The sequence below is a fragment of the Sorex araneus genome, chromosome 6 (genome assembly GCF_027595985.1).
Source record: "Sorex araneus isolate mSorAra2 chromosome 6, mSorAra2.pri, whole genome shotgun sequence".
Classification (NCBI taxonomy): Eukaryota; Metazoa; Chordata; class Mammalia; order Eulipotyphla; family Soricidae; genus Sorex; species Sorex araneus.
In genome coordinates, this window is record NC_073307.1 from 100404658 (window position 1) to 100418160 (window position 13503).

At 48.4% G+C, this 13503-nt stretch overlaps 1 protein-coding gene across 1 annotated transcript; it reads left to right on the forward strand.

The window, feature by feature from the left end:
* Nucleotides 1-3312: 3312 nt before the first annotated feature.
* Nucleotides 3313-10466, forward strand: LOC101552694 (lipoyl(octanoyl) transferase 2). Its single transcript, XM_055142111.1, has 2 exons — nucleotides 3313-3801; nucleotides 6155-10466. Exons 1-2 carry the CDS (start codon nucleotides 3336-3338, stop codon nucleotides 6382-6384), a joined length of 696 nt encoding a protein of 231 aa, XP_054998086.1. The 5' UTR covers nucleotides 3313-3335; the 3' UTR covers nucleotides 6385-10466.
* The last annotated feature ends 3037 nt before the right edge of the window (nucleotides 10467-13503 follow it).

Consider the following 13503-nt stretch of genomic DNA (forward strand, 5'->3'; position numbering starts at 1 on the left):
TTGAGCGGGCGTCAGTAACATCTTCATTTGTCCTAGCCATGAAATTTTAGCAGCCTTTCTTTACTCGTTCTTCCCAGCGGTGCTGCCTTGGAGGCTCTTTCAGGGTAAGGGGAATGAGAGCCATCATTGTTACTGTATTTGGAATATCGAATACGCCACAGAGAGCTTGCCAGGCTCTGCTGTGTGGGCAGGATGCTCTTGGTACCTTGCCAGGTTCTCTGAGAGGGAGAACTAAGCTATGAGAGGTCAAGTGGGAGTGTTGTTTTATAGTCTCTGAATCTTAGTCGATGATGGGATTACATGATGCTGGGGGCAGTTTGTGGGTGTGGCTGCCAAGCTACTGGAAAATGGGGAATCTGGGTGGAAGAGGCCCAGTCCCAAACCCAGCAGGCTTGGAGATCTCAGCCCCAGGTCCCTCACACCTGTGTTCCTCTGTGGGCTCCTTCATGCATGAGGCTCGTCCGAACGTGTGGAGAGGGGCCTTGAGCATGACTGTGGCTGGGTTCCGGAGGTCTTCGGCTGCCGAGGGTCTGCTTGGAGGCAGGGAGGGAAACTCAACCTGCTCCCTCTGAGGGGCCCTGGTGAAGACAGCCAGGCATGGGGACAAAAGTTCCATAACTAAAAATTTTCAGAATTACTTTTGATGTCCTCCCAGTAATTTATTAGCATAGTAAAGTCATTATAGAGATACAACATAAATCAGAGTATAATATCGATGTAAGGATCATATGTACCTGGATTGAGTTCTAGTTCTGCTAGTTATTAGCTGTGTGACTTTGCACAACCTCTATAAACTCTTCACTTTATCTGTAAAATGGAGACAATAAAGACCTATTATGTGATATTAAACTAGCTTTTTATTTTTTTCAATTTTATTGAATCAGCGTGAGATCGTTACAAGCTTTCGTGTTTGGGTTACAATCTCGCAATGATCAAACACCCATCCCTCCACCAGTGCACATTCCCCACCACCAATATTCCGGGTATATCCCCCCCTTTCCCACCCTCCCCTGCCTCCATGGCAGACAATATTCCCCATACTCTCTCTCTCTCTACACTTGGGCATTATGGCTTGCAACACAGACACTGAGAGGTCATCATTTTTGGTCCATTATCTACTTTCGGCATGCATCTCCCATCCCAACTGGTTCCTCAAGCCATCATTTTCTTAGTGATTCCTTCTCTATTCCATCTGCCTTTTCCCCTCCGCTCATGAAGCAGTCTTCCAGCTATGGGACAGTCTTCCTGGCCCTTGTATCTACTGTCTTTGGTTGTCAGCCTCATGTGATGTTATTCTATACTCCACAAAGGAGTGCAGTCCTTCTATGTCTGTCCCTCTCTTTCTGACTCATTTCACTTAGCATGATACCCTCCATGTCTATCCATTTATAAGCAAATTTCATGATTTCATCTCTCCTAACAGCTGCATAGTATTCCACTGTGTAGATGTACCAAAGTTTCTTTAACCAGTCACCTGTTTTAGGGCCCTCGGGTTGTTTCCAGATTTTGGCTATTGTAAACAGTGCTGCAACGAATATATAGGTACAGATGTCATTTCTACTGTGCCTTTTTGCAACATCGGGATATAGTCAGATCAAAGTGGATTAAAGACCTCAATATCAGACATGAATCTATAAGGTACAGAGAAGAAAATGTAGGCAGAACTCTCCATGACATTGAAGCGAACTAGCTTTTATTCCTGATTTCTTGGAACTTCACGCATACTTGGACTATTTTGTTGTTGTTGTTATTCTGGGCTCTAATATGTTTGGATTTCTGATGAAGTAAGCAAGGATGGAGTCTGAACACTGGGAAGACCAACCATGAGGTAGTGGATAGCTTGGGCTGTGAGCCAGCCTGACCTCCAAGAGATGGAGGTCAGTTTCATGGTCAATTATTCAATCAACCACGTCTATAAAATAAACTCTAATTTAAAACACACACACACACACACACACACACACACGACACGAGAGTGCAATAAACTCACTTTGGTGTTTTCTGGGAGTCAGAGGATAGGTGTGCTGCATTGTTTCCATAGGGAGAGGTCAGAGAAGCTCTACATTTAGAACCTTTCCACATAGTCCTCATATTTAACTGCTCCTTTTTTTGTTTTTTTTTTTGTTTTTTGTTTTTTGCTTTTTGGGTCACACCTGGCGGTGTACAAGGGTTACTCCTGGTTCTGCACTCAGGAATTGCCCCTGGCAGTGCTCAGGGGACCATATGGGATGCTGGGAATAGAACTCAGTTCAGCGGTGTGCAAGGCAAACGCGCTACCCGCTGTGCTATCGCTCCAGCCCCTTAAAACTGTAAGTATAGCATTTGTCTAAATTTTGAGTTGTTCTAGCAAATTATTGATTATTGACCAAATTATAGATTTGGATGGTCAGGGCCCCAAATGTGTAGCCAGAGGTGCAGGTAATAGTGGAAACCCCCAACGTGGTGGTTGAGATCCACCCTTTGAACCCAATCATTGCCCCCGCTTGTGTGAGTGGTTGCTCATGGATGAAATTCCCCTCTGGAAAGTGCTCTCCGAAGGAAACACAATCTCACCAAAATTGATAGTATCTGCATCTGTGCCTGACTAGTGCCACGATAGGAATTTCTGGGACCTCTGTAATTTGGGCAACGCTGGAAGGTCGTCCCACGGAGTCAGCGTGTTCCTGGGAATGTTGAGGCCTCTGCTAAATAAATCTTTTAGTTCAACTTCTTCCTCTACCTCATCTGGTTTGCATCATTCTCTTTCTTTCAGGTGTTGATTATAATATCTCCCCCAACCACCCAACCTCCTACTCCACCTCTCAGAATCTTCCTTGGGGAACTCCCCCGGGTACACACCTTACCCCGTCTTGTATTTTTTTTTGGCGGGGGCGGGGTGGGGTTGGTGTTTAAGGACGCACCTAGGGGTGTCAGGGCTTACTCCTGGCTCTGTGCTCAGGGACTTCTAGCAGGGGACCGGAGGTCGACCCCGGGCGGGCCAAGCGCAAACACCTTACCCCCTGTACTATGTCTTTCCTGTCCCTTCTTTGCATAGCAATAATCAGCCTATGAAATAACTCATTTACTTCATGCATTGGACTTATTGCCTACTTAGGAAAGATCATTTCCACCCCCACCCCCCATTGCAGCACCGAGGGCAGGCCCTGCCCAATCCAAGCAGACAAATTCTTGCAGAGACGAACAGGGTCTCCGCGACAGTCTCCCAGGATCCCCTAACAATGCTGACTTAGGAAGTTCAAAACGAAACGCGGCCCCGAGCCCCGCCCCTCGGAGCCCGCCTCTAGGTCCGGCCGAGGCGGGGCGGGGCCGGGCGGCGCGGAGCAGTGGAGGGCGCGATGCTGCCACCAGCGGTCCGCCTGGTGCCGCTGGGCCGGGCGCCGTACGCCGAGCTGCTGGCGCTGCAGGAGCGCTGGCTGCGGCGGCTGCAGGCCGGGCCGGGCGCCGGGGCCCCGTCGGGCACGGAGGCGGGCGCGCTGCTAGTGTGTGAGCCCGCGGGGCCCGTGTACACGGCCGGGCTGCGGGGCGGTCTGACGGCCGAGGAGGTGGCGCGGCTTCGGGCTCTGGGCGCCGAGGTGCGTGCCACGGGCCGCGGCGGCCTGGCCACCTTCCACGGCCCCGGTCAGCTCCTCTGCCACCCGGTGCTTGACCTCCGGCGCCTCGGCCTGCGCCTGCGCACCCACGTGGCGGCGCTGGAGGCATGCGCCGTGCGCCTGTGCGAGCTGCAGGGCCTGCCCGGCGCCCGCGCGCGGCCCCCGCCCTACACCGGCGTCTGGCTCGGGGAGCGCAAGATCTGCGCGATCGGTGAGCGCCGTGGCCGGCGGGGCGGGGTCTGAGGGGGCGGGGCCTACTGGCAGGGCCTGCCTGGGTAGAGCCTGATGGGACGCGGCCTGCTGGAGCGGACCTGATGGGGCGGGGCCTCATGGGGCGGGGCCTCACGGGGCGGGGTCTCCGGGCAGGGTCGGCTTGGGCGGGCTTGATGGGAAGTGGCCCGCCGAAGCAGGGCTTGATGGGGCGGGGCCTATGTGCAGGGCCGGCCTGGGCGGGGCCTGATATAGGATGCGGCCTGCCGGAGCCGGGCCTGTGGGGCGGGGCCTGATGGGGGCGGGGTCTTCTGGGGGCGAGACCTGTGCCTCAGAGCTACCTGCAATCTTTATATGTTTTAAAAACTTCTTCGCTGAATCAAATGGAAGCTCAGTTTCTAATTTTTTGAGAATCGTCCATATTGTTTTCCAAAAGGGCTGAACCAGTCGGCATTCCCACCAGCAGTGAAGAAGAGTCCCTTTCTCCCCGCATCCACGCCAACACCGGTTGCTTTTGTTTTTTGGGATGTGGGCCAGTCTCTGTGGTGTGAGATGATATCTCATGGTTGTTTTGATCTGCATTTCCCTGATGATTAGTGATGTGGAACATTTTCTCATGTGCCTCTGAGCCATTCGGATTTCTTCTTTAGGAAAGTTTCTGTTCATTTCATCACCCCATTTTTTGATCGGGTTGGCAGTTTTCTTCTTGTGGAGTTCAACCAGTGCATTATATATCCTTGTTATCAACCCTTTACCGGATGGGTACTGCATAAATATCCTTTCCCATTCTGTAGATTGTATTTTGGTCACTGTTTCTCTTGAGGTGCAGAAGCTTCTTAGTTTGAGATAGTCCCATTTACAGCAATACCACTCCTGGGAATATATCCCGGAGAGGCAAAACGGTATAGTAGAGATGGCATATGTATTTCTATGTTCATTGCAGCACTATTTACAATAGCCAGAATCTGGAAAAAACCAGAGTGCCCCAAAACAGATGACTGGTTAAAGAAACTCTGGTACATCTACACAATGGAATACTATGTAGCTGTCAGAAAACATGAAGTCATGAAATTTGCATATAAATGGACCAACATGGAAAGTATCATGTTGAGTGAAATGAGTCAGAAAGAAAGAGACAGACATAGAAAGATTGCACTCATATGTGGAATATAATGTAACTGAGAAGTACAAGTTTGCAACGATGCAACTTCTGGCAGATATCTCTCTGGACTTAGTTACTAAAATACTAAAATACAGAAACCCAAAGCCGAGAGGCCGCTAAGTGTGGTCACTCGACCTCATACCTCTTCATCCTCAGCAATGGAAAACAAATTATCTAATGCTTCCTTTTCAGCAGGTCTGACTTTAGGGGAGAGACTCTCCAAACAATAATAGTGAGTTTTGTTGTAATATTGTATGCAACCAAAGTGAAAGTAAAGTGAAATTTATTAGTTACACATGGGGGGGGCTGAGGGTGGGGGGGCTAGGGGCATGGGGGGGTTAGGGGTGTGGGGGTGCGGGGTGGAACTATACTGGGATTCTTGGTGGTGGAATATGTGCACTGGTGAAGGGATGGGTATTCGAGCATTGTATAACTGAGATTTAAACCTGAAAACTTTGTAACTTTCCACATGGTGACTCAATAAAAAAATTTAAAAAAATAAATAAAATTAAAAAAAAAAACCCTTCTTCGCTGAGCCAGAAGGACCCTCAAAGGTCGTCGTGTCCAACAGTTTTCCTCAAGAGAAGTCAATTACCAGTTTTTTTTTCCTTTAGATAATGATGAACCATTAACAGGAATTTAGTAATTTTCTTAGACATTTTTACAAGAATAGTTAACATATATGGCTGTGAAATTAGAAGGGGAGTGGGTACTGTGTCTGACCCGAATTCAGTCCACAGTACCACCTGGCCAAGCATCGCAGGGTGTAGCCTTAGAGTCCACGGTATGCTGGGAGTGGCCTGTCCTTAACTTTTAAAAAATAGAATATAACTAATAGAATTGCACGTTACTGGACGTTTCCAGGATTCCATTATGAGTGCATTTGCTGTGAGCTATAGGCTGCCTCTGTTTTGTCTCTCCTCTCCCTGTCTGGACGAGCCCTTGGGTGTCCAAACCATTAGATCTAATCTATCTAGTTCTGCTGAGTCAAGGAGGAGGATCATGACTCCTGGGGAGGGAGGTTGTCTATTCTTTCATTTGTTTGTTTGGGGTGTTGGACCACTTTCAGCACTTCCTCCAGGCTCTGTACTACTCCAGACTCTGGGCAGTCCCTGGGGAACCAATGAGTTCCGTGCAAAGAATGTGCCACTTAGGACTGTTTTTATTCAGAGACCCTTTGGTTGTCTTACAGGAGTCCGCTGTGGAAGGCACATCACATCCCATGGCCTGGCTCTGAACTGTTCCACCGACCTCACATGGTTTGAGCATATTGTGCCCTGTGGCCTGGTGGGCACTGGCGTCACCTCCCTGAGTCAGGAGCTCCAAAGGCAATTCACTGTGGATGACGTCATGCCACGATTCCTTGAGGCCTTTCGAGAGACCTACAAGTGCAGGCTCATCTCAGAAGACTCCCCCAGCTAAAGAACGGGTCATCTTCCCATCTCCTCTTTCACTCACCCTGGAATATGGGGGCAGTTTTGATCTCTGAACCTTTGTCTCCATCAGTATTCTGCTTTCTCTCTACCTTCCCCAGCCTGATTTGATGTTTCAGATCTACATCAAAGCTCTATAAAGACAAGGCATTCGTTGATTCACTTATAAGGACAAGGATGCTAGTGATTCATCATCACAGCTTCGAGAAACTGGGATGTCATTTCTCAACTATTTATTATTTCTTCAATGTGGATGTCAATTCTCAAATATTACTTCTCCAGTTTGGTATTTAATTGGATAAGTCTGGGCATATGTTCCTTGATTTTGTAGGAACATGGCAGCCCAATTATAGCTGATCTAATGAAGTGATTTTTCTTTCAAGAGCTCTGCCCTTTTTTTTTGTGGGGGGGGGCATACCTGGTGATGCTCAGAGTTACTCCTAGCTCTGCATTCAGGAATCACTCCTCATGGTGCTCAGGGGACCATATGGGATGCCAGGGGTTGAACCCAACTCAACTGCATGCAAGGCAAATGCCCTACCCACTGTAGTATCTCTCTGACTCCTCATTCTCAAGATATCTGGATGCTCTCTGCTATAAAAGGAAAGATCTTTATAAAGGGGAAAAAAGGAGAGGCAAAAATCAGATCCTGTCTTCCTGGTTGAAATTCCCAAGCCAGGTAGCTGTTTTTCATGAGGTAAACTGAGCTAGTCCCAAGACTGGGGGAAAAAGATAAAATTTCTCACATTGCACAAGTGCCAAAGATAAGAAATAGTTTTATTAAAGATGTGAAATCTCTACGTTTGTAATGGTGTGTATTTGTTCTCTGTTGCTGGATAACAAATCATCCTAAAATAATGACTTCAACAATAAAAAGGTATCTTGTCTAGTTTCTGTGGTTGGAAAATGGGGAGAATTTGAGCTCCATGTTTCTGGCTCCCAGTCCTCTGAGATGCAAGGAGAATGTAGCTGAAGCAGCTGTCATGGAAGATATGGTGACTGAGACCGAAGGATCATCGTCCTAGAGGATTCAGTGCCTGTGTTGTCATTGACAGGAGGCCTTGGTCGCTCCCCATGTGAACTGCTCTGTAGAATTGTTTGAAATGGTGTAAGTTTTTTGGTTTGGGGCCCCAACTTGATGGGGTGCAGGGACTACTTCCGGCTTGCTGCTCTGGGCTCTCTCCCCTGATAGTAGCATGATAGCAGCAGGGTTTAAACCCAGGATTCTAGAATGCAAAGCCTTAGCTCTAGCCCTTTGATTGCCTTCCCAGCCCTGCTGAATTGTTCTTGTGATCTGCAACTGGATATCTGAGAGGGAGAATCCCCAGTGTCTCTTATGACCCAAACTTGCACATTGCACAAATGCTCCCAGTAGCTGAGCCCTCCAGAGCTGAGAGGAGGGGGGAGTGAAGGAGGAGCAACTGTGCTAGGGTGGATCATTCATTCACACCCACTGGCAACTCAAGGCAGAAAGAGCCTCAAATAAGAAATTGGGTAACCTGGTTCCAGCTCTGGCTTTGTGTTCAAATCATTTGTCCTCTATGGGGCTTTGGTTTGCTCTGGTACAGTATTGTCCAGTGGAAATATAAGCCATATTATAGTTTTTTTCCTAGCAGCCATATTTAAGTAGGACATTTCAGTAGCATTTGACCTAATAAACCCCAAATTTGTCACTATAAAAGTGTTTTACAGAGGTCAGAGAGGACATGGGTGAAGGTGCTTGCTTTGGATGTAACCTATCCAGTTCAGTCCTGGAGCACTGCCATTTTTTGCTCCTGAGCACAAAGCCAGGAGGATTTTCTGAGTACTGCACTGTAGGATTACATAGCTTCAGGTAGTTTAGGTTTATTGGGTTACTCCCGTCACAGTGCTCCCATTCCTCTGTGTTTATTTGTAGCTTCTTTCTTAGTGTTCTGTTGACTTGTAAATAATGTCTTTCTCTTCTCCTTGAGTCCTTTGCATAGCTTATTCAGAGAAAGTCCTTTTTCTATGGACAAAGAAAGACATTTATTAATATGCCTTTGCAATTGGGATTTAATTGGCTTTATTATTAATAATTAATAATTTAATTATTAATTCCCGGGCATCTGCTTTCTTGACTGTAGCCTTGGTTGCCCTCAGTTCCTAGCCCTCTAAAAGACAGGGTCCCAACGGGGGATGAGACAGACCCAGGGCAAGCGGTAAGTTATGTGCTACCCTGGCATCGAGATGGGCCTGGCCTCATTCTCCCTCCCCCACCCGCCCCGCCCAAATGGCAGTTCTTGAACTCAGCCCGAGGAAACAGCCCTGGCCGGGGTGGGCATCACCGTATATCTGGCCCCCAGCCTCACATGTGCTCTACCAGCCATCAGAAAGGAGCTCTTTGCTTACTCATCTATCACATTGTGAACTCTTTCAAAACAATGTTTTCTCTATCCTAATGCAGTACTAGATTCTAGAGTTCTAGAGTCATTTTGGGAACAGAAACTACGCTAGAAGGTCCTTCGAGTTAGCTAGTCAAATACAGTTTCTCAGAATTCCCGGTTCAATTATGACATGGAATGGGGTGTGCTGGGTCCGAGAGATAGTCCTAGTGGGTAGTTGCCTTGCATGCAGCTAACTGGAGTACAATCCTCAGCACTACCTATGGTATCGGAGTCCTGAGCACTGCCAGAAGTGACCCCTGAGCACAGGCAAGGGAGGCTCAAAATCCAAATAAGAATGAATAGAACTTGCTATGTTCAAGGAATTGTCTGGGGTTGTGCGTGAACTGGTCTCTGCATAAGCCGAGTCCCAAGGGAGCATCTGGCAGTCTCATGCCTGAAGCTTGAGAAGTTTCAATTGGAAAAGACAGGAAGTGACCAGAGAGGCAAGGAATCATGATGGACCCAGGGTCCATTATCTCCAGACTCTAATGGCAGAGGGAAAGGGAGTGTTGACATCAATGCTGAGATCGGGAGAACTCTGAGATAGGGCTCACAGATAAGGAACCACGTCAAGCTTCAAGGGAGGCACACAGCAAGAACAGTTAACAGCAAGACAAAAAATAAATGTTTGCCCACTCCAGATGAAATCCTGGAGACCAAGAGCCTACATGAGCAAGGCCCAGGCATGCGGGTTCCAGAACTAAATCTCTAAGCCACATGGTAGAAGCGGAGCTGGCCAGTCCCACCCCAGCTCCACAGCTGCTCTTGAGGCGGGATGTCACGCCCACAACCCACCCCTGGGCACCATCTTAGCGCACCAACAGCCTGGCCCAGAAACTCCCAGTTTAATCCCAAAATGATCAGTGTCCTCCAGAGTTGGGTTCTCTGGAACCCAACCATTTACAATCTTAGAATTCCAGAAGCTTGAGGCTGCTTTTGCGGCTGTGCGACCTCTCATGATATGCAAAATGAGTAATGGAAAATAAATGATCTAGCATCTGCCCCTAGCAGGCAGGTTCAAATGGTGGTGGGAAATTTCAAGCAAAATATAATGCCCCAAAGTAGAAAGTATCAGAAAAATTGTCTGCCATAGAGGCAGGGTGAGACTTGGATGCGGGTGGATAATGGGGTGGTGGAAAATGTGCACTGGTGGAGGGATGGGTGTTCAATCACTGTATGGCTGAATCTCAAACATGTAAGTTTTGTAACTGTATCTCACGGTGATTCAATAAAAAATAAAAAGAAAAATTAAAAAGAAATATTAACTATATAAGACGATTCATGCTTTCTGTGTGAGGTCCTGGGTTTGAGCCCCAACAAATGACATTAGGTGTTATTGAAAAAACAGGCAGGAACAGTTTTTATGGCTTGAAAATCCAGCAGGTATTGCAGGTATTGCATGCGACCAGCCTGGGCTCAGTCCTTAGCACCCCATGTGGTCCTCTGAACCTGCTAGGAGTGATCCCCAAGTATAAAACCAGGAACAAGTCCTGAGCACTGAGGGGTGTGGCCCCTGAACAAAACAAAACCCAAAAAAGAAAAAGATGGAAAAAGAAGGCAGGCAGGTGGAAAAGAAAAGGGAGAGGTGAGGCTTTGTAAATAAGGTCTTCCCAAGAAGCTGGCATTTTGGAACTGCTGAGATTACTCCGTGGTGAAGCACAGGCCCCCTTTGCATGTAGCCCTGGGCAAGTTCTCTGGCACCACCAGGGCATTTGAGCAGAGATTTGAAAGGCAGATCTGTCTGTGGGTCTCTCACTGCACCGTCCCTGCTTTCATTCGCTATCCTCTCTGTTCCAAGTCAATGCATTGTTATCATTTCCGAGAATGAAAATGTCCCTTGAAAGTATTTCTCAGACCCTGGTCTCCCCCGGACAGGACGTGTGTTTTCTCCTTCCTTGTCTCATCTAACCTTACAGGAGTTGCTATCAATTCAGTACCTGCCTCATGCTGGGCCCAGTGCTGGGCACTCCACATAGTTGACCCAGCTTGCAAGGCATGATGGGAGGAGTTAAATCGGCTTCCCAATGGCACCTTGGACCACAGGGTTTCTGCTCTAGCCTCACTCCAGAGACGGAAAAATGGAGGACAGTAAAGTTTAATTTCTTTTTCTTTTTTTTTTTTTGGGGGGGGGGTGCACCCTGTTGTGCTCAGGGCTTACTCCTGGCTCTGTAGGGGGTCACATAGTGCTCTGGGGATGACCACATGTGCTACTGAAGATTGACCCCAGGTTGGCCTCATGCATGGCAAACACCCTATTCACTGTGCTTTCACTATGGCCCCTAAATAATTTAGTTTCTAAGTTTCAAATTTAAGATTTTTTTGTTTTGGGGTTTTTTTGGGGGGATTCTTTTGGGGGGTTGGTCTTTTGGGTTTTTTTTGTGGGTGTTTTTTGGCTTTTGGCTTCTGGCCACACCCAGCATGCTCAGGGTTACCCCTGATTCTGCACTCAGGAATTACTCCTGGCAGACTCAGGGGACCATGTGAGATGCCGGAGATCGAACCCAGGTCAGCCACATGCAAGTCAAATGCCTTATCCGCTATATTATCACACTGGCCCCTCAAACTTAAGTTACAAAAGAACTGAAAAGGGGAACACATTTTTGCATATACTTTACATCTCTCATGGACACCAGAACCCAAGGGTAGGAAATAATGAGAGGCAGCTATTTGTCATAATACGAGAAGACCCTAACGGCCAGAGACGCTGCTGCTGCAGAAGTGAGCTCCTTGTCAGAAAGGGCAAGCAGGAAGACCCAGACAATCTCAGGCCAAAAAAGAATGATAGGTGCCAAATGGGTAGGGCTTTTACCTTGCATGTGGCCACTGGGGATCAATTTCTGGCATCCCATATGGTCCTCTGAGCACCACCTAGAGTGACCCTAAGCATTGCCAGGTGTGGTCCCCTCAACCCCCCAAAAAAAACTAAAAAAAAAAAAAGAATAACCGGGAATTCTGAGAAACTGTATTTGACTAGCTAACTCGAAGGACCTTCTAGCGTAGTTTCTGTTCTCAAAATGACTCTAGAACTCTAGAATCTAATACTGCATTAGGATAGAGAAAACATTGTTTTGAAAGAGTTCACAATGTGATAGATGAGTAAGCAAAGAGCTCCTTTCTGATGGCTGGTAGAGCACATGTGAGGTTGGGGGCCAGATATACGGTGATGCCCACCCCGGCCAGGGCTGTTTCCTCGGGCTGAGTTCAAGAACTGCCATTTGGGTGGGGTGGGTGGGGGAGGGAGGGAGAGACGTGCTTATTTCTGGGCTCCCTTCCAAATCTCCTGAATCAAAGCCTCTGGAGTGGAACCCCCAAGTCTACGTTACTAAACAGACTCCCAGGTGATTCTGGGGGCGTCTGACATCAGACTCTTCAGTTGCTTTAGATGCTGAGTTTACACCAGCAATCACAGAAGGAAGTCACATGATTTGTAAAACTTAGTGATTCTGCACAGCATTGGCCCCGGCATGGAGTGTGTGTGTGTGTGTGTGTGTGTGTGTGTGTGTGTGTGTGTGTGTGTGTGTGTGTGTGTGTGTGTGTGTGTGATGTAATACAGTCCCAGAATCTGTGATTGCAGGTTTGTGCCGCAAAAGTTCTGTTTGTGCCTCAAAAAGAAGGTCTTCCTGACACCCAAGGACAGTAGACACGAGGACCAGGAATATTGCTCCATAGTTGGCAGCCTGCCTCATGAGCTGGGGGAGAAGGCAGCTGGAATACAGAAGGATCATTAAGTCAATTATGGTTGGAGGAATCGGTAGGGATGGGAGATGTGTGCTGAAAAGGACCAAACATGATAACCTCTCAGTATCTATATTGCAAACCATAATGCCTAAAAGTGGAGAGAGTATGGAGGAAATTGTCAGCCATGGAGGAAGGGGGAGGGTTGGAAAGGGGGAGGCTATTCTGAGGGCATTGGTGTTGGAGAATGTGCCCTGGGGGAGGGATGGGTGTTTGATCATTGTATAGATTGAAACTCAAACATGAAAACTTGTAACTGTATCTCATGGTGATTCAATTAAAAAAGAGAGAGATCTTTGTTTGCAAGGGAGCAAGAATTGGACTTGGTTTGTTTTTAATTACTCCAAGGCTGAGGTGGATAAAGAGGGCTCTGAACACCCCACGGAGCCCAGAGGGCTGTTCTCCACTAGAGCCCACTCCCCTGGCCTCCAGGCCCTCATTCTCCACCTGTCCCGGTTCTCCTTTCCTCTGCCTCCTGCAGTGCCAACAACCAGAAAGTTCCTGGGGTATCTGAGACAGGAGCAGAGAGACGTGGTAAGACAATGCCCCGTCCAGGCACACCCCTTCCCCTCCACTGAGGGGCCCTTGAGATTTGGAGGGAGGTGGCCTGGATTCGGGTTAAGGACTCAGAATCCGTGAGGGCTGTGGATGGATGGGCAAGCCCCTTCCCTAAAGTGGGTCCATGCGCTCCTCTTGGAAAAGTGGGTTTACAGTCCGGGCATTCTTCCGGAGACCGTCCAATTTGACTGGTTTGGATTCTCAGGTCCCGTGTGACCCTAACATCACTCTGTGACTGATGCATGGGGGACCCGGGACCCAGCCCCAAGCGGTGAGGTTTGGTGATCCCAGTTGATCACCACCGACGCCCGGGCGGGGATCCACCGGTGGGGATCCACCGGCGCGCGGGCGGGGCGGGGCAGGCTCCAGAATCCGGGGGAGGCGCGGGCAGCGGGGACGAAAGGGTCAGG